General features: G+C 41.1%; 3 protein-coding genes across 4 annotated transcripts in view; 1 reads left to right on the forward strand and 2 right to left on the reverse strand.

Annotated features, from left to right (window-relative positions):
- Window positions 1–459: 459 nt before the first annotated feature.
- On the reverse strand, window positions 460–4,896 carry gypc (glycophorin C (Gerbich blood group)). Of its 2 annotated transcripts, XM_069164172.1 has the most exons (5): window positions 4,784–4,894; window positions 3,643–3,745; window positions 2,666–2,773; window positions 1,931–1,972; window positions 460–1,514 (listed from the first exon to the last, which is right to left on the reverse strand). In XM_069164172.1, the coding sequence occupies exons 4-5, from the start codon at window positions 1,962–1,964 to the stop codon at window positions 1,315–1,317; spliced, it is 234 nt and encodes a 77-aa protein (XP_069020273.1). In that variant the 5' UTR covers window positions 1,965–1,972; window positions 2,666–2,773; window positions 3,643–3,745; window positions 4,784–4,894; the 3' UTR covers window positions 460–1,314. The 2 variants fall into 2 exon arrangements, with proteins under 2 accessions (XP_069020273.1, XP_069020271.1); XM_069164170.1 differs by lacking the exon at window positions 2,666–2,773 and having other exon boundaries at window positions 4,784–4,896.
- Window positions 4,897–6,290: 1,394 nt separating this feature from the next.
- On the reverse strand, window positions 6,291–8,094 carry s100b (S100 calcium binding protein, beta (neural)). Its single transcript, XM_069163772.1, has 2 exons — window positions 7,957–8,094; window positions 6,291–7,853 (listed from the first exon to the last, which is right to left on the reverse strand). The coding sequence occupies exons 1-2, from the start codon at window positions 8,092–8,094 to the stop codon at window positions 7,707–7,709; spliced, it is 285 nt and encodes a 94-aa protein (XP_069019873.1). The 3' UTR covers window positions 6,291–7,706.
- Window positions 8,080–19,404, forward strand: part of LOC138206911 (SH3 domain-binding protein 4-A-like) — a 34,308-nt gene continuing 22,983 nt past the window's right edge. The window contains exons 1-6 of the mRNA XM_069163766.1: window positions 8,080–8,167; window positions 10,763–10,952; window positions 12,351–12,420; window positions 14,299–14,427; window positions 15,240–15,451; window positions 15,831–15,966. The gene's annotated coding sequence lies outside the window, so the exon portion shown is untranslated. The remainder of the gene's footprint in view (window positions 8,168–10,762; window positions 10,953–12,350; window positions 12,421–14,298; window positions 14,428–15,239; window positions 15,452–15,830; window positions 15,967–19,404) is intronic.

Here is a 19,404-nt window from a genome sequence, read left to right on the forward strand (position 1 = left end):
GTAGAATATAAGTATTAAATGTGTGTGTCTGTAAATATATTAGACTTATATGAGTCTAATATATTTAAGCTCGGATGAATTTTATTTTAATTAGTGGTAAATATTTCCATATAAATCACGTATATTTTAAATATTGGTGATGGACATACTGTACATTGACATATATGAAGGATATTGAATGTCATTTAAATATGACCACACATTTTCTGGACTCCTTCACTTCTAAATCTAAATCTCAAAGTTATTAAAAGCAGAATCTGCAATTATTAAATATTTTGGTATGAGAAAGATCATTTTCTGTTTGTTAACTTAAAAGTAAAGTACATGTTCTGTACCTCAAAACTGTACTAAGCAAATGTAAATGACTGAAATTCAGGAATGCAGTTCTCCGTTTCAGCCACAAGAGGGAGCAGTTTGATTTCTGAGGCATACTGAGGCTCCAATCAAATAAAAAACAGGAACGGTCAGAAAGTGAAACCTTTATTTTTATAAAAGCATCAGTAAATAAAACATATCAAGGAGAGATTTTACTTTGACTTGACAACTTACTACAACTTTACTTCATCACTATCTTTAACAGCAGAAAATGATTAATTTATGCAACTATTTTCTTCAAGTCTTTCTTTCTTCAGTTCATTGCTTTTCATCCCATCTTTGTTTGTCTACAAACAAAAGCTTTAATATTAAAAAAATAGAAATGCACCACATTGGGTTGGACAATCGTATAAAGTCACATTTCTTACAGCTGATCGATAACTCTGTTAATCAGAGTCCAATTTGCAGTTAATATCAGCATAAAATATGACAACAAACCGGCTGGACATTTTTTATCAGCTTCGGAAAACCCAACATTTTAGTGCAGAAAACTACATTTTAGAAAACAGCCATTTTTTGTTTTTAAAAATCAGTCTTTTAAAATTCTTTTGTTTGTTTATTGTTGTGTTCTTTTGAGAAATCTTCTCTGTCGTGTCATGTTTTGCACTTCCTGAGTCGTTCATAACACTTTGTCAACCCGATTCAGAGTTTTTTAACGTTCACTGAATTCAAATTAAAATGCAGGTTTGGACCGATGACAAACTACTTTCCAGGCAGTTTCATCTTTTCATTGTAAACAGGATGCAACAGCTGTGTCTTGCTGCCATTGAGTGGCGCCAGTGTGTAAAGTTGCCGAGTGCAGCTTTAGAAAATGGACTTACTTATAAAAAATTAAAACGTCTCGTCTCGCATCTTTGTTGTTTCATCCGTGGAACAAATCTAAAAAGCTCTTAAGTCCTCAGTGAAGTCAGTAATCTACATGTGTTCCTATTCCTTCCTTCATTCTTCCTCTTTGCTTTTCAGAGGTTCTTTGGCCTGGAGCGCCGTATCGGAGCCGACAGACTCGTCGTCGTTGTCGATGTTGTCGTCGTCATCGTCGTCCATCTCGTTGGTGACGTATGAGCCTTTATGTCTGGACAGGCACCACATCAACACAGCAATTACACAGATCAGCAGCAGCAGCACCGCACTGACGATTGCTGCAAGGGTGGAGGAACAACATCCAGAGGGGGAGGTGAGATCGGAAATCACACATTTAATGAATGTATTTTTCACGCATGGTCATCAGTTTTCCATTATTCTGTGTCTGGACTCCGAAGTGGGTCCCTCTTTCAGTTTTTAATTATATCACTTCTAATAAATTTATATAACACAATAAAGTTAGTCCCAAAATTTCGGTGTGAAAACCTAATTGGAGAAATAAGTTTCCATGAAATTAGCTGGAAAATACAAGAATCGTCAAATAAAGTGTAAAGTTAAATTATCAGTAAACTAAAGAAAAGTCAAGACAATTTTAATGGAACTTCACACCATGCTGCACCCTGGAAATAAAGTTTTTAGTCCTGGTTTTTAGAGTCATTAAATATATAAGTAAACATAAAGGTTTATGTCTCACCTCCAACTAATGCTGCAAAATCTCCATACTCCATGCCAGTGGCTGTAAAGACAAATAAATGTTGAATTTAAAGTGACAATCAAGTGATCTACACTGTTATGAACTCTTTGATCAGATTCTGCATTAAGAAAGAACCACAAAACTTATTTTCAAAGGTCCAGATGAGACTTTCTCAACAGTAAATCTGTTTTATTTTGTTATCTGCTCTTGCAGTTTATCTCAGTCTGCAGACACTGAGCCACCACACCCACGTCGAGCTACAGGCAACTCTCATCAAGTTATCTGGAGGAAACACAGCAACGAATTATTTATTTATTTATTTCCTCGGCTCAGAATTCAGCCATGCGCGGTATTTAAACATTTTAGAGCAGCGGTGTGTTTGGGTCTTTCAAATTAAATAAAAGCACGGTCTAACTAAATTGACATCTTCAGATTACAACTGTTCGCAGCTTTGACTGCAAACTTTCCAAAGATTTATTAAGAAAAACAGGCCGGCAGGCTACACAAGAAATCTATTTAAAAATGTTGCATTTAGGTGTTTTTGTCAGGAAGTGACTCTAAAATTGACTTTACTGTTGGATTTAGTGACAAAATAATGCTCAAAACACAGCGATGTATGCGGTTGCTGTAGAAATGACAGTTTTATACTCATTTGAAATGAGTCCCAAATAAGAAAAACAGCCAACAACTCAAAATACAAAACGTGGTCTCTTCATATCCAGCTGTGATTTTCACCTTCGGTTCAAGAAAACTTCTCTCGTAGGAGCTCAATCTTACGCTGACCTCGAAGTTCAGGAGTCTAAACGGAACCAGTCGGTTAATCTGCATCTCCTCCACGTACCGCTGCAGATTAGTTGGAGATGAACGTTAGTTGTAGGAGACGGTTGTTTTTTAGCCCACGTCGGCCCTGCTGTGGAAACCGGGGCCGGCGGGTTTCAGTGTGTCGGCTCTTATCTCCACAGTAACAGACCCCTAAGGTGTCACGCTCGCTCTTTCCCATGATCCTCTCTGGCATCAGGCCGATAATACACTCCCTGCCGAACACACACAAAGCCTGCGCTGGCTCAGGGCGTGTGTGTGTTTGTGTGTGAGTTAATGTCCTTTACAACATCCTTCTTCCATATCGACCTATAATAACCGACATGAATGTAAACATGAAACATCATCTGTCATCATCATTTGGCATCACTCCCAAAATATCAGTATTGATTTTTGGTTTTAATTTTTTCCTCGTGGATGAACTTTCTTTTTGAATTTCCTCTTTTTAATTGAATCGTTTTAAAGGAATAGTTTGACCTTCTGGGGATGATTAAATATTTATTTCCTTTTCGATCAGGTGCTGCTTCACAGTGTTAATATTGCAGTTTACATGAGCTGTTGCTATGGACACAGATAATAGATGATGCTTTTTGTGGGATGGGAAAAGATTTGGATACAATTGTTTTTTTGTTGTTTATCTGTTTAATAATACAAAATAAAAAAAATTCAGTGTGTTTCAATGTAGAGGGAAAAACAAGCTAATTAGAAGATTATTTATTTTTTCAAATAAATGTTAGCTGGCGTTCTCCACGGAGGTGATGCGACTGGTCTCTGCCGGCAGCAGCAGCCTGGTTGTGGATTTTAAATTCAACGTCAGAGTGATGTTGTCGAGAGAAGAGAGTTTCCTAAAGTGTCGCACTAGTCCTTTAAAGGAGTCTCAAACATGTACGTACCCTTTGCCCCGATTCTGGTCACGAGCTCCGACCCAGGAGGACGAGTTTCAGCTGATGTTGGAACCCACGGTGCCGCAGTGTGTATGTTCATACTGACGTTGACCTGGAAAGAAAAAAGTAGTTGTTGAGATATTTCAGTCTGATCATTTTATATCCCCTTTAACATAAAAGTTTTCTGCAGTTAATGCAGCACCCACTTTATTAGAGTTCGCTGCTATCTAGCTGTAAATTACAAGAGTGATTCCCAGAAAGTTGAACACCAATAAAAATGGAGAAAGTGTTGAGTCATTATATTTGAGAAGAAAACTAATATGAGAAAAATGAGAAATGGTTCATATCCATCAGAGAGAGACCACAGATTCTTATTGACTCAGCACAAATTATAGATCCCCTTCATTTTATTCTTTATGTTGGTGGAAATTCTTTAGATTTGTGTTTCAAATTGATATGAAGCTCGATGAATTCACAGTGAAATCTGTGTCTAATCAGGAGGTTTACTTCTGTTTTGTGTCTATTTAATTTACAGCAGCAAAACAGGGAATAAATGATCAGCATTTAATTACATCGCAACATCAGAACTGTTTGCGTGATGGAGGAGATTCAGTTCACCGTCAGATGTTTTTTTATACAGATCAATATTCAATCAGTTTCTGTCTGGAAGTGAGAAATTCACTCTGAAATCAGCTTGTAAAGATTCATCAAACTGTTAAATTATCAAGCAGCGCCAAATGTGTGAGGAAACATTTTTCGCACAAAATGTCTCCAAACTGGCGTCTTTTCAGGGAACTTTGTGCCTCCAGTTTTTCAAATCAGAAACTCGAGGGAATGACACACGAATGCACCCAAAAATTCCATGTTTGTGTCCAATAACACGAGTCATGCTTCACAAAAGTATCTCACAGCTGCAGAGCATGAAGGCTAAAACACAGAAATATGAGACTTTAATCAGATTTTACAACCAGATTACCACATTTTTGTGTTGCTTGTACATCCCTGACTCCTGTTTGTAAGCTAAATGAACATATACAGCTAAGTTGTTAATATATGACAGTAAAAACTACGTATGCAATTATTTGAACTGCAGTTTGCAGCTTGTTCCCCACAGAAATGATAAAAAACAGTCCAGGTTAGAGAAACTCACCCAAGTTAGAGTCAGCAGGCAGATCCTGAAGAAGAAGAAACACAACAGAACCTTTGCTAGACAACTCAAACACACACGCACACACACACACACACACACACACACACACTCACAGATGGGTGTGGTGTCAGTCCCCAGAGTCGAGATCTGTTCCCCCTCCGGCCAATGGCAGCGCTGACTCCGCCTCTCTGATGCTAAACAGCCCGCAGATGTCTGAAAGTGTGCAGCTGACAACGCCTCTTGCATCATCTGTTAACACACACACGGGATCGTTTCTCACTGTGTGTGTGTGTGTGTGTGTGTGTGTGTGTGTGTGTGTGTGTGTGTGTGTGTGTGTGTCTTTGTCTCTCACTGTGTTGAATAATCTTCACCTTCAGCCTGTTTATGATTGTAGATCTCGGTCCTCTCCTACATGTATCCTGAGTTAGTGTTTGTCTATATTCTCCAGAGAACAGAGGGTTTTATGATGTGGCTGTTTAACGTTAGATTTCTCCCTGTCAACGCCTCCACTTTAAACACACACCGCTGCACACTCAATGCGCTCGACGGTCAAGTTGTGCAGCTCTTGTGAAATCTGTTTTCTACTTGAGTGACACTAAAGCCAGACGTGTCTGTGTTTTGTTTCTGCAGTCATGCGCAGGAAATAGGTTGCAACCGTGCAGCAGCCGTGCAGGAGTTTACCGGCGAACCTGCGCTGCAGAAGCTCCTCTCACTGTGAGTCTTTTGTGATGAGTTGAGTGAAAAAGTGTGTAAAGAAACATCTGAGAGAGAAAATATTCATTATTCATTCTCACTCTGAGACTAAATCAGGTCCTGGCTGCTGCTTCTCATTATAATGAAAACAATGCAACCACTTTAAAAAAAAACACACACACACACACAAGCAGCACACTGAATTCTTTTATTCCTCTGAGCCTCACAAACTCCAAAACTAGCACATCATCCCTTCAGACGGTCGACCAACCGAAGTGGAGAATAACAGCAGTGAAGTGTCTCTATGATATGTGAGCAGAGATTTATGCACCTGTAATCATAAAATAAATGTCTCAGTCCGCCTTCATAAAACATCTGCTCACAGCAAATCACAGAAAGGGAGCTCAAAAGTGACAAACTGAATTGGAGCAATAAGAAGAAATCATTTAAATGATGCTGATTTGCAGTAGAATGAACCCGTTTCTGTTTTCTCGGGATTAAAAACAGTTTTTCTCTGAATATTCAGCTGGTGGTCGATTGAATGGATGTTTTACAAGCAAGTTGATGTTGTAGGAGTGAAAACACTGACAACAACATCTCAGATGTTTTATGGTTGAGCAACTCTGCAGAACCACGACTACAATGTCGACTGTAGGTTTGAATAATTAATCATTTTTGATTTATTATTAATAAACAGACAAGAATATTATTTCTCTAACCTCAGTAAAATTAAAAGAATTCTGTATGTTTCTTTTAAATCAGCAGGAATGTTTTCCTTTGTTTCTGTAAAAGTGAAGACGTTCAAAACTCAGACTCACAAATCGATAATTTAATGCTCTTCATATTACAAACAAATCCACATTTCTGAATCCACATCATCATCATCAGACTCTTCAGTCCCAAACTGTTTAGATTAACATTTCCACCCTGTGTCGATGTTTTTAGATTGTTTGACTCAATATGAACTACAACAGGATCAAACCTGCAACAGAAGCAGAAAAGGAAACTAAACATAATGAAACTAATTTTTAGGAAACAGCAGCTACTAAATCACAACTTTTTATGATTATTAAAGCAGCCAGCGAGTTACAGTTACATCATTTTTGATTATTTGTTCACAAACTACCTAAAAAAAACATTTCAGAAGACTTCCTTCACCCCAAAAAGCACAAATCAGTTTATTAGGCAGCGGGACTCAGACTCTTTGTTAATTTAGTGGCCACTTAACATTTTAAGTGCAAAAATCTCAAATGAAGGATTTGTCCAAAACCAACCAGACACATGTTTTTGTGCAACAACAACAACAAAAAAATCAGAAGCTATATTGAAAATATTACGAGCCATTTAAATGCTTATAATAAAAGGATGAACATACCAGATAATTGTCAACTTGACTCAACCAAAGTAGCAGCTAGAGTAGCTAAAACTCAATGTTTTAAAACATTTGGTAGCCAGGTGATTATTTTTAAATGTTGTGCCTAACTTGCTCGTCTGTTTCGATCTTTGATAGTCAACAAGGTTTTCCAAGCACAGGAGCCCTTCAGTAGTTGTTTGGTGTTGATTAACTTATCAGCCACTTTCTCAATTTAGTCGGAGATTTTAACTGCAAAATCTGTAACTGATGATTTGTGGCTGTCAGAGAAACTTATTAGCCCGCTGCGTCATCTATTAGCCGAAGAGAAAATTTGACTCCAAACTACAAAAACTTACAAGCCTCTTTCAAAACTTCACTGGGCCACTGGCAGCCAAATGTAGTAGCCATTCCTGAACCCGAGTGAACACGGCCATTTTTAAAATCTCACCGGTCCTTTCAAGAGCAGAACTTTGAATTATTGATTTCCGAATGGCCGACTTCGGCAGCCAAAATTAGTCGCCCCAAAATCAGGAGGTCAGAACAGATTTTTCCAACAGCTTAAAATAAAAGAGACATTAAAAAAAGTCAATTTCTACAGCGAACGAGGGCCTCTGAAAACCGCTTTAATCAATATTTGAACTACTTTTAGAAATCAGTGGCTACTTTAACGAGCCTCAGTTTTGAGGGCTTTGCAAGCGAACTAGATATTTAGAATCAAACAAACAACAAGGTTGGTTTCAGACGAAGGAACGACTAGACTGGGGTTTGTTGGCTGAGTCGAGTTTTCTCCACCATCAACAGTCTGTGCGTTGCTATGCTTCTGCTTCTTTAGAAGTTGCTGCAGCTCCCCTTTTGTCTCGATGGCCGCCGCCCCCTTTACTCGTCTTCGTGCTGGAAGAACTCGTGGCAACAGATGGTAACCATGGAGATGAATGTCATGAACTCCTGGAAGTCGCACTCGGCGTCGCCGTCGGCGTCCAGGCTCTCCATCAGGCCGTCCAGCGCGGCCTGGTCTTTGACGTGCTGCGGGGAGGGAGGACGTCACATCAGGACACGGACAACAAACGGCTTTTCAGAGCTGCACTTTTTACCGAAGTCAATGATTTTAAAACACTTTCTCTCTCACCGCCATCAGATCTGGGAGCTCGTCTTGAAGCAGATCCTTCAGCTCGCCCTTCTTCAGTTTGTGTTTGTCTCCCTCTCTCTCCGAGTACTTCTGAAACACTGCGATGATGGTCGCCATCGAGGTCTCCAGGTCAGTCATCGTCCACCCACGGGGAAGATCAAAATCAGCAGGAGACGCTCACGGTTTCACTCACTGGTGGTAAAATACAGAAGTGAGTATCAATCTGAGGATCATTTCAGGGATGTAGAAATAATTTAATTTAAATGTTTCTTCTAAAAAAAAAAAAAAATCCAATTCATAATAAAAAACAGACGGTTTTTTTTTACAGATATTAACAGAAATGCACAACAATGGGGCAAAGCTTCGATCCTAAGACGATATTCAAAGTAGTATAAATACTTAAATTTACTCAAAAGTAATCCACATTATCTAAATGTCAGTCTTCACGAAATATGCTTAATCAGCATGACAGTGCAAAAAAAAATATCCTGCTTTGATTACACAATGTTTTAAAGACAGATTTGCTCAGAAATACTTTTTGATCTTGAGCCACAGAGCACAAACTGATAGATATTAATGTTTATTTTAATTTTTGAATCGCTGACTTGCAGATTTTTTACAATAATCTCAGTATTTGTTTTGTTGTCTGATTCCATGTAACAAACTGCAAAAAGTACTAAAGCCTCGTTTATTAATTCATTTCTCCTGAATAAATAAAGACTTACCAGAGTGCGAGTGCAGCAGCAGTTGTGTATCCAGAGAGCGGAGGCTGCGGATGGACTGCAGGCTTTATACTGACGCTGCATGTGGGTGGTGGTGCATGTGGGGAGGTGGCGGTCAGCCGGCCTGTCGCTCAGACCGCTGACCAATCCCGTCCGTCCACCGCCCCTCACTCCACCGCAGCCCTGCACTGACCAGCACTGACTCCCACAAAACCCTCCGGTGACACCACCTGGGAGGTTTTGTGTGAAGTTGAATCGACTTCTTCGTCCTGAAACTTTCTGACACGCTTGAAGTTGCCACCATGAAATCTGAGATGCTCTTCTGGTCGGAGAGGTCGTGCTCGTTCTGCAGTTGATCGACTTTCACTTCTCATGTGAGGCTGCGTGAGTCAGACTCAAACGGCAGTCAGTTTGGTCGTGTTGATGTAAAGTACAGGAGAGACTGTTGTTCTGGTTATAAGAAACCAGCGGTGACGGTCGGTAGGAAACAGGAAGCGAACAACAGTCTGTTTTATAACACAGAAGGCATGAAAACTAAACTCAAATTGAATCCTATTAAACACTAAAACCTCAAAACGTATATATCTATATATATATTTTGCACTGGTATAAATTAACAGTATAAAACAGCCGACAACGATGATCCCGGTGAAATATATTTACTAAAGTCATTTAGATTAAAAGAGACGACCAGACAAAGAGCAGAACGTCTCTGCTCATCACGGCTCGTATGCTATCCATCCTCTCCTCCCTTTGATCCGGGTTTTTTCCTGTCTTTGCTGTGCTCGGGCATCTGCTGGGCGACAAAGGCTCGTTTCAGAGGAAGCGTCTGGCCGTGCATGTTAATGAAGACGCTCTTTTCAACGCTGGAGTTGGCCAGACGTGCGCCCTCTGCATCCCGAACAGATCCCACAAACACCACGTCTGCTGAGGCAGAAGGTGACGCGTCCCGCTGCCAACGTTTCACCCCCAAACGCCGTAGACAAACATTTCAGGGGCTAAATATACACAAAATTAATTAGTTTGTTAAATGTGTCTAAATGTGCAGCACCCTATAAAACCTCTAACTACTGTGTAATTTGGCTCAAGGTCTCGACAAAGAAAATAATACAAAAAAGTTTGTATCAGACTTTACTGCCAAATAAAGTTTAAAAAAGATGCAGAATTCATAAATGAAAGCAGCAGAATAAATGATTTAAGACCCTTCAGATCACTCTTTCCATTTATTCTTTGAATAACTGTTAGATGAAACTGTAAATGTAAAATAGTTGTATTTTTTTCCTTTTTCTTTCAAGATATGTGTGACTTAGCATTAACATTCAGACTATTAGGAAAAATTAAATGAACCCAAATTTTGGGTGCCAATAATTTCCACAATGTGCTGAATTCCCCAGATGACTTCCTCCAGCGCCCGCTCTGACCTCTGACCTAACTCCTCTCTTTGTATTTTCAGCGTCGGAGAACAGAGCCATTTATTACATGATAAACTGTGTCTTTGTTTGGAGATAAATTCACTCCTCACGCAGACAAACTGTTTCATTGTCTGCTTTCGAACACTGAAAGTCTGTCCAGAGAAACACAACCAGAGATGCTGCTTGGAAAGTGGAGTCACACGTTTCTGTCTGATTTTCCCGGTCAGAGTCAGACCTCTTCTTTTTTTTTTCTACTGTGTAAAATATGTCAGCAGCATCAAGTCATAATTTTGACTCTTATAGGTTTGATTCAACAAGTTTGATTTAGAAATCATTTGACATTTTTTTAATCGAATACAGTTTTTTTCTTAAGTCAAAATGTTGACTTTTTAATTATAATTGATGTACTCATTATTTTAATGTAGTATCTCTTATAACTAGATGTTAATCTGTAAGTGGAAGATTTTCATATTTGTTTATGTGATCTTACATTTTTAAACCCCTGGACACATGAAGGAACTCATTAAACGACAAGAAAACACCTTCAGCTGTTTAAATGTGTCCTTGTGATGATGTAGACATGAAGAGCAGGTTACAACCTGACACGCACTTGTTTACCTTCGCCATATTTCAAGATCACTCTCTACTTCTCCCCTGTCGTGCCTCTTTTAGCATTTTTTCTCCCGGGAGATGGGCGTCCTCAAACAGCCGAGGCGTCCTCAGAGCCAGCCGGACTCCTTGAGCCGAGCCGTCTCCGTGGCAACCAGTCGGTCAGCACCTCCTGCTGGGATGGAAAAAGGTTCTCCACCAGGCCTCTGAGTCACCGCCTGGCAGTCGACCACAGCCTGGGATTAACACCGAGGTTACTGCTGCTCTGAACTTTGCTTATTTTTATTGTTTAATTTGTTTGTTTGTTTCCAGGGTCAAACTCTGCCAACATGCTGTGACCTCTGACCTCTTCAGTATTCAACTGCCAAATCCCTTTGAGAGGAAAGTACAAATCTAAATGTTTGAAAAGTAAAATAAGTCATTGTGATAATTCGCCACTGGAGGGCAGCAGTGTGTGGTGCACAAACCTCAAAATTCCCAGCAGCGATGAGTCAATAATCCACACATGATGGAACTAAAAGGCCTCATTATGAACCAAAACACCAAGAAATCACCTGACTTTTGTCTCTATAAGATCTTTTTGGATGTGTTCAGGGTCATTTGCCTCATTTGTGGTTATTTTGCGCCTCTTAAAGGTTTGTTTGTGCCACTTTGTGGTCGTTTCCCATATTTTTGGATTTGTTTTGCACCTTTCTAGAGTTGTTGTGTTTTGCATCCCTGGGTTAATCACTCTATTTCATTTATGTGGTTGTTTTGTGCCTTTTAGGAGTCATATTGTACCATTTTGGGATCATTCTGCTCCTCTTTGGGGTGGTTTAGCATTTCTCTGAGGTTATTTCTATCTTTTGTGTTGTCTTGTATATTTTGTGGAGGTTTTGTGATTGGTGGGAGTCACTTTACATCTTTTTGTGGTCATTTTCCATCTTCTTGGGTTCATTTCCAATGGTTGTGGTCATTCTGTGTTCGTTTTGGGTTTGCATCCTTTTGTGAAAGAGAAAAACAGACATTGAAGTTTATTTGAGTGAAACTACACAGAGCAGTTCACACACACTTGTCCATTGCAAGCCTTTGCAGCTCCTCTGGGAAAAGTATCGTTCTCATCCTCGTCCTGGCTGTCGTCTTGGCGATGCCCGCTGGTGTCACGATCACAGCGTAATCTGGACAGATCCTCAATCTGGGGGTTCAACCAAATCCTATCTGGCTCATGTTCACACTGCAGCATACAAACCTTCACAAGCGCAGAGGAGGAGGGAGGACGGAGTTTTCTGAGGGTTCAGGGCTGCTCGGAGTGTAACTCTGCAGGGTATTACACTGAGTTATGGCTGCAATCAAGCCACTCCGGTGATTTGTGAAGGTTGCCAGGAGCTCAGAGGAGACCGTTTCTGTCTTCCTGTCTTCTCCTGTATGTCCAACACACTCTCGCTGCAAAATAACATCCATCTGAACGACAGTGGGTGTCAGATTCACCCTTCAAATCTGATTTGAAAAATTCTGTCAATTGAAGAGAGATGAGTTCACCTGTTCCCAGAGAGGTTTCTCTGGTTTCAAGTCCTTTAAAGAAAGAAATGTCAGTCTCTTGTAAGGGTTATGTGTCGTACATTTTTCTTTTTTAGTCCTTTTGTACTCATTAAATGACATTTTTCTCTTGCAGTTGACTTCATTTAATCCTGAAGGCTGAAAATCCAAAATCAGACAAAGAGACAAAGACTGTCTGGGGCCAAGTAAGTAATAATAAAGTGCCCTAATATCCTCTCATGCATAACTTTCTTAGCAATGATATCTTGCTAATGGATAAAAGCTTCTTCTTCTCCTTTTTTGTAACGTGGTTGATAGATGTGGGCAGTGCTTTGTTGTAACAGCACCAAGGTTTCTCACTGATTTCCTGGGAAAGCTGCTCGGTTGTACTAAAATCTGAAAACCAGCAGAGATCCATTTAAACCTGAAAGGCATCTGATCATCAGACAGATACCTGCTTCGTGACAAACACCTCGGGCTGACTGAAGCTCTGCTTTTTGAACCTGCGCCCTCTCCATCTCCATGGCGACCTCGAACGTGCCAGCGTGGCGGGCCGCAGCTGCAGAGTGGCCATCTCATGTCGCATCTCCCTCTCCCTAATCCCGTAATCCTCTCCTGCCTCCACTCTCACCCCCCCGATCGGATTAAAGGCTCGTAGATCAGAGCGCTGTATCCTCAACACACACACGCACGCACACGCACGCACACACACACACTTACCTGATGGCCTATATATATATCAACTTCCTCCTCCCAGATTGGGATAATTGAAGACGAGAATAATAAACAGGGTTACAGGGGGAATGCAGCCGACTGTGGACCGAATAAAGGTCAGAGATGAATCTCTGCAAGCTTCAAAATAATTTATTGACTTATATTTAAATAAGAGTCCAAAAATGACAATGAATTTAAAAAATATTACTTTGATATCATGTTTTAAAGGGACAGTTCACAGAAATCAGTCATTAACTGTCATACTGTAATTTCTTTTTTCAGATGCCTACTGTTGGTATAAGGGCAAAAATAATTTGTATAAAAGTCAAAGCGTTTGATACCCGTGATAGATCGGTCACGGCACGACTCGTTAAGCTTCGGCAGCTTAACAGTTTCATACGTGCTGCACTGAAACATGAAATTGTTTACTCAAGTACTTCTTCTGATTATTTATACTTTACACTATAATGCATGACCAGAGAAGTAAAATGTTCGCCATCACTCTGAGCAGCGCGTGGAAGACATCCCCAAACTCAAACTAAGGACCACTTAGTTGCCGTGTCAGACACATTTCTTTTCCACACACTTTAAAAGACTTTAAGGTTGAATAAATGTCTGCACTGATGGAGGAGATTAGTTTAAAAGCACCAGGCTGTTTGTGAGGGTCATTAGAGCCACTTTTAGCCTGTTAGTCGGTTGATTAAGTGAATCAGATCACAGCTGGTGGAGGTTCAGCCGCGAGGAAGCACCATGTTTGGACAAAAGCTCCTCCTTCGTAATCAGACAAGCTCTGGGCACGATTAATCCGCCTCCATCCCAGACGAGCGTCTCAGACCTGAGACGTGTCACAGAGGCAGACGTTGTCTACAGAAAAGTTTGACAACAACCGATAAAGACTAGAGTTCGATTTGGTCTGAGCCCTTCAGTTTCTGTTTAAACTTTGTTTTACACATTAAAATAAGGAGACAGAATGAGTCAGGAGGTTTCTGCTCCGGGACACAATAACATTTATAGAAGTTTGCATACTGTGGTGCATTCAGGGCCCGCCTGATACTACTGGGATTAAAATGGATGCAGCACTATTGTGCTTCATTTCTTCTGCTTCAGATTTGGTAGAGTCACAGTAGAGACCTTTCACAACAGGCTGAATAAGGTCAGTGTGTCTGACTTATTGTTAGAAGGGTTTATTTTCTCTTTTTGCACATCAGTTGGAGATAAAGGAAAGTTAGTTGTTGCTGGTGGAGACACAGATTTATTGTGTCAAAGTTCTCGCTATTTCTGACTGACTTTTGTGATATTAAAGATAGTTGGATAAATCACTAATCTCCGATCAGAAAAACACATGAATATTTGAGTTCACTGTATTTTAGGAGGATGGATCTGACACACCTGGACGTTGGAGCCAAGACGTTCCCGCCACCCGTAAAGTAAAACCTGAAGTGCCTGCACCAGGGGAGGACATCGACTGGGTGATGCAGACGGCTGTGCTGCAGCTACAGGTGAGTCCAACCTGTCTCTCTCCTGATCAGAGACAACCACACGGCAGATGTACGTTTTCAAAATGTCCAAGAGGGCCAATGTTTCATTCTGTAAAAATGTACTTACTGACTGACTTCCTAAACCAACAGCTGAACAAGGTGATATTCAAGCAGCCTCAACAGGAACATCATTCTAATAAATATAAATCCAAACTTTTAACAATCATTCACCGTGTTGTTTCAGTATGTCTGCCAGGCATTAAATTAAAAGAAAGAGTCGGTGACGATATCCCAGCATGACGGCGAGCACACGGAGCTAATCTGTCCACTGAAACCTCCCCCGCGCTCAGAGAAGCAGCTCCTGACCACCACAACAACATATGGCGAACACTAAGCTGCCGTCAGGTCGCAGCAGCAGAGCGCCGCTGGCTCGTCGCTGCGCCGACTTCTTGGCAGCCGTCACCGGGGATTACCGACGAGCTACGATTTCTAACTTTGTACAACCTCTGACACAATGTAAAGAAATAATCCCGATCGTGAAAGGATCAAAGTTTTTCGGTCCACACTTTCAAACAGGAAATATGTTTTCAGCAATTTAAGATCAAAGCCACAGTGATCAAACTGGCTAAAGATAAGTTCTTCAGCGTGTTCAGAATAACTAATGCGGAGCCTAAAATGTCGTTAAAGTTGCAGCAACTCTCCCTGTTTTCAACAACACTGCATATTTAGATGAAACTGAAACAGCAACAAACACTTGTTTCCATTTTTGACTGATCTCTCTGTTTTCTGACCAATTTATTATGCCTTCAAAGATATTCACACAAGATCCCCAGTTTGGTTTCAGAGTCGCGGTTCGGGATGTTTTCAGGGAGCAGATACGCTGCAGGTCGTGGATGCAGGAAGGCCGATTAAAACGTGAAGTGCAGGATTCAGAACAATCCCAGAGTCTGCAGCTTTCAACGCTGACCCTGACAGCACGTTACCGCTGATGAAGACTCCCGGAGGAACCGAGGCTCGAGAGTTTTTGTTCCATGAGGACGTTGGCGTAAGCAGACTTCTGACAGTGAATGTTTGGATCACAGGAAGTGCTGAACAGATGGTCCGGTCCCGAACGATCGGAAGATGAAACCAAGCAAACAGTGTGAAAATAACCTGAGTAATGGGTAGTTGTCTTCAGAGTGATTGCAGGATATTGTCTATGATGTCAACATGTAACAGAGGATGTTCAGACTGAAGTCTCTTGTTAAACACTTCATGTCATTCGGGAGTAGATTTCCTCTGTGGATTCTCATCTCACTCAGGCTGACGGCAGAAGCAGCGTGACTGACAGGAGGGTTAATCAAGTTGTTTTTAATCTGGTGGAGAAGCTCCCCTCCTATTATCATAATGAGCTCTCTCCTTTCTGTTTCATCTCTTTACCGCAGCAGCTGTTTGAGCAGCGAGGGATGGAGGGCACTTCCTGTCGCTGAAAGGTCGCCGGGTTTCTGTCCGGGCAAACGCCCTTGAGCGGTTCCTGAAACGCTTCCTGTCCTCAGGAGTCGATGCAGAAAAGAGTTTCAGGTAAACTGTGCAGCTGCCTGCTAATTTAACTTTTATTTCGGCCTTAAATCGATTCATTCAGGTTCGTTCAGCTGAAAGCTCAAACACGCAAGAGGAGTTACAACCTCCCAAACGTGTTTTTAAAAGGAGGCAGACTTTAATAAAGAAGGGAAATATTCATGTAAACAGGAAGCTGTCAGCAATATGACACATTTAGACGAGCAGGTTCAGCCTCGAACTGACAAATCAAGCTTTTTCAAAATTGGTTTTGCTCCTGCTTTCATGCACCTTTTCAGATAAACTAGGATTCAAACCCACAACCTCCCACAGTCTGAGCTCCATCATCACCTCACGTCATTAAATCTGGTCTCTGTGTCCAAACATGTCCATAAATCAGCCGCCCTGCTCGTTCTGTCTGGAGGTGAAGCAGCCGTTTAACCTTTTTTATTGAGCTTCTGACGTGTTTCCATGCTTCACCGGCTCAAACAGGATTTATACCACTCCAAACTTCCCACCACGTCGAACACACAAACCCACTCTTCCCCTGATTGAATTAAAGCCGAGTTCCGGTGGTTACATTGAGAGTGACCGGCCTCGTGAAGTGGATGTCTTGCTTCCTCGGCAGCTTCATCAATCACGGCTGATAATTATGATCGATGGAGGAGGAGCTCGGGCAAATGAAGGCCGAAAAATATTTAGGCGGGCGCGGCGGGGAGGTGTAAGATTAATGGTGATAAAAGTGACTGAGCGCGGGTGAAGGTGCACCGTGTTGCATTTTAACACCAATGAATCTTCTGCACATTAACACAGAGATGATGGTGTGAGCGCAGTACACAGACGAGCAGCCCGTCATTAAAAGGTGCTACTTCAGTCTTTATTTGTATATTTTCTCCTTTTTGGATCATTTGATGTTTCACGTTTTATAGAGTAAAAGTAATGAACCCAATCAAAAGATTATTAAATATACAAATAATGTAAAATCAATTAGACCAAAAGGAAAAAGAAAAACTTTGACATTTAAAAGTCCCAGTGACGGCACCTGCAGTAAGTGACTGCAATTTAAAGCTAATAAAAAAATGGAAATGAATAGATGGACGACTGAAATTCAGTTTATAAAGTTTTAATTAAAGTTGAGTTAACTGGTATTTTTAAGGCAGCAGAGGAACTGTGGAGTGTTTTATTCTCTTCTCTGCCCCTGCTGCTGTTGCCGTGCGTCGTTTTACAGTCATGCTGCTGAAGTCGACTCTGCTCCGGTGTTAAACTCTCGCTGCTGAGTCCCCGACTGACTGCTTTCAAAGCGGACAGGTGAGATGAAAAAGAATGAAGTATTTAGCAGTTTAAACAGTGAAGCATATTTACTGAACTTTCAACGATGCCTGAGTTCCAGTAACTCAGACGTTACAATCATTCAGGTTAATAACTGCGTGGTAATGAACATTAATTATGGATTACTCTTAAGTTAGTGGTCAGTTCATTTATCTCCGCTTCTTCCCGACCCTTTTAAAACTCCCAGTACGATCCGGTCGGACAGCTCAGGTTGCCAGGGGAAACCTGTGGACAGAAGGGGTTGTGGGTAATTGGTGTTGAAGTGGAGTGGGCGCCGGCGAGGGTTTAGAGATAATGATTTTACAATGGAGGCCTGACCGAGAGGAGATGGGAGAGGGTCCGGCTCTATAATGCTGAATTACATTACCCAGCCCGGCTCTCGGCATCTATGTCTGTATTGATCGATCGCAGGGTGAAGCTCCAGATGAGATTCAACTCCAGCTCTGAAGTATCTATCTGTCTTTGCACTGAAGTAGTCACCTCAGGAGCACGCAGTCAAAGACAAATTTCACCTTTAAAGACACATTTGATCCATGCTTTTCTTTCTGCAAACACCTTTCTGTCACATCTTCAGCCTCAATTCTTCACATAAAACGTTATAAATCAATTTAAAGCCGCATTCAGCAGCTGTTTGAGGAAAGTTTTCTCACATACATCAATTTAAGGATGTAGAAAACCAAGTCGAACATATATTTCATCTTTAAAATGAGCTGCAAGCAGAACTTTATGTATGTTTGGGAGCGTTTGATTTCATTCATGAATCTCAGGCTGCACAGAGAAACATTTAGGTCAACCAAAGGTGGTGATTTGCAGATTATTAAACCGAAATATCACAAGTTAACAACATTAGCTAGCTTCTTGGCGAGCTCACGCTGTTGCCTGCAAAAGCAAAACTTTGACATTTTGGGAAATAAATACACTCGCAGCTTTAAATTTATTGATTAAAGGAGAATCTGAAGCTTCACTCTGATGCAGAAACCTTAATAAATGCTCAAAAACACATTTTTTTACAGCCATTTACGAGGTTGTTCTCTCTATTGTCAGAGAACTGATGATCTGACTGCTTCAATAACACTTTTCCAAACCAGACATCCATTTATGTGTGGGAGAAAAACATGGTGACCCTCTGTTGATCGTCCTGCATCAACACCGAGTGTCCTTGAGAGAAATCCCCTCCTGCTCGCTCTCTTTGCAAGCGGCGCAGCAGAAGATATAAACTGTGGTTGATGCAGAGGATGCAGGCGGCGAGGTGGTAATCATTTCGAAACCGGGGATTTGGGGATTTATGGATTGAAAGGCCGCCCTTCTGAGTAGCATCGTTTGATTTCTCTGTATTTCAAATAGCACATGGAGGTCTCAGTTTGTAGTTGGATCAGGAGCACCAAAAAAAATACATGATATTAATAAAGGGGATGGATGTTCTTTTTTTTTTTTTTTTTTTTTTCTGAAACTGGCCATTGTCCAAACTGCAAAATGGATTCTTGAGATGATTTATGGTTTGCTTCAATGCAGATGTACCATCAGGAATTAACAGTAAATCCTAAAAATGCTGCCTAAGGACAGTAGAAGCTGCACATTTCAGGTGCAGGCGAAGATACAGCCCTCTAATCCGTGGCCTTTACCCGCCGCTACGACCGAGGTACTGATGAATAAGTAATTTCATTGTGAACAGGTTGTGCAGCCCCAAGTGTGTAGTTGTCGTAAACGGACAGATGGAGGCGAGAGGAGGAGAAATGGACCGGGGAGAAGAGAGGACGAGCAAAAACAATAAAAGAAAGAAGACTGGGGAGGAAACGTCTTATTGTGGTACTTTAATAGTGGATTTATTTGCATTTTTTTTGTGCATTCTCAGCCCATAGATTACAACAGCTCAGCTCTTCTGGGAACAGGACAAATCCTCCTTCAACCGAAGCTTTCCAGCCTTTTCTTTCTTTTATATTTTAAGCTCTTACTCACCACATTTTTCAGGAATTCCCGTCTTTGCATTCATGTAGCATCTGAAATAAACCAAATTCCTGGTGTTCCTTCCCAGAACCAAACCTGGTTGACAAGCGAATGCTCGGTCATTCTGATGCAAAGCGGGCTGCGCTGATAGCGAGGCGCCTTGATAAAACGGTGAATAGAGGACTCCTT

This window comes from Embiotoca jacksoni, unplaced genomic scaffold, assembly GCF_022577435.1.
Source record: "Embiotoca jacksoni isolate LCO1_2020_lvr unplaced genomic scaffold, fEmbJac1.0.p SCAF_30, whole genome shotgun sequence".
Lineage (NCBI taxonomy): Eukaryota > Metazoa > Chordata > Actinopteri > Embiotocidae > Embiotoca > Embiotoca jacksoni.

Excerpts from the sequence above, each read along its gene's own strand:
- gypc (XM_069164170.1), bottom strand. The coding sequence starts at position 3,733 with ATGAACATACACACTGCGGCACCGTGGGTTCCAACATCAGCTGAAACT. Across the intron at positions 1,973-3,642 it reads GACCAGAATCGGGGCAAAGG|CCACTGGCATGGAGTATGGA; the intron begins GTACGTACATGT and ends TTGTCTTTACAG. Across the intron at positions 1,515-1,930 it reads TTTTGCAGCATTAGTTGGAG|CAATCGTCAGTGCGGTGCTG; the intron begins GTGAGACATAAA and ends CCACCCTTGCAG.
- s100b (XM_069163772.1), bottom strand. The coding sequence starts at position 8,094 with ATGACTGACCTGGAGACCTCGATGGCGACCATCATCGCAGTGTTTCAG. Across the intron at positions 7,854-7,956 it reads AGCTCCCAGATCTGATGGCG|CACGTCAAAGACCAGGCCGC; the intron begins GTGAGAGAGAAA and ends CCCTCCCCGCAG.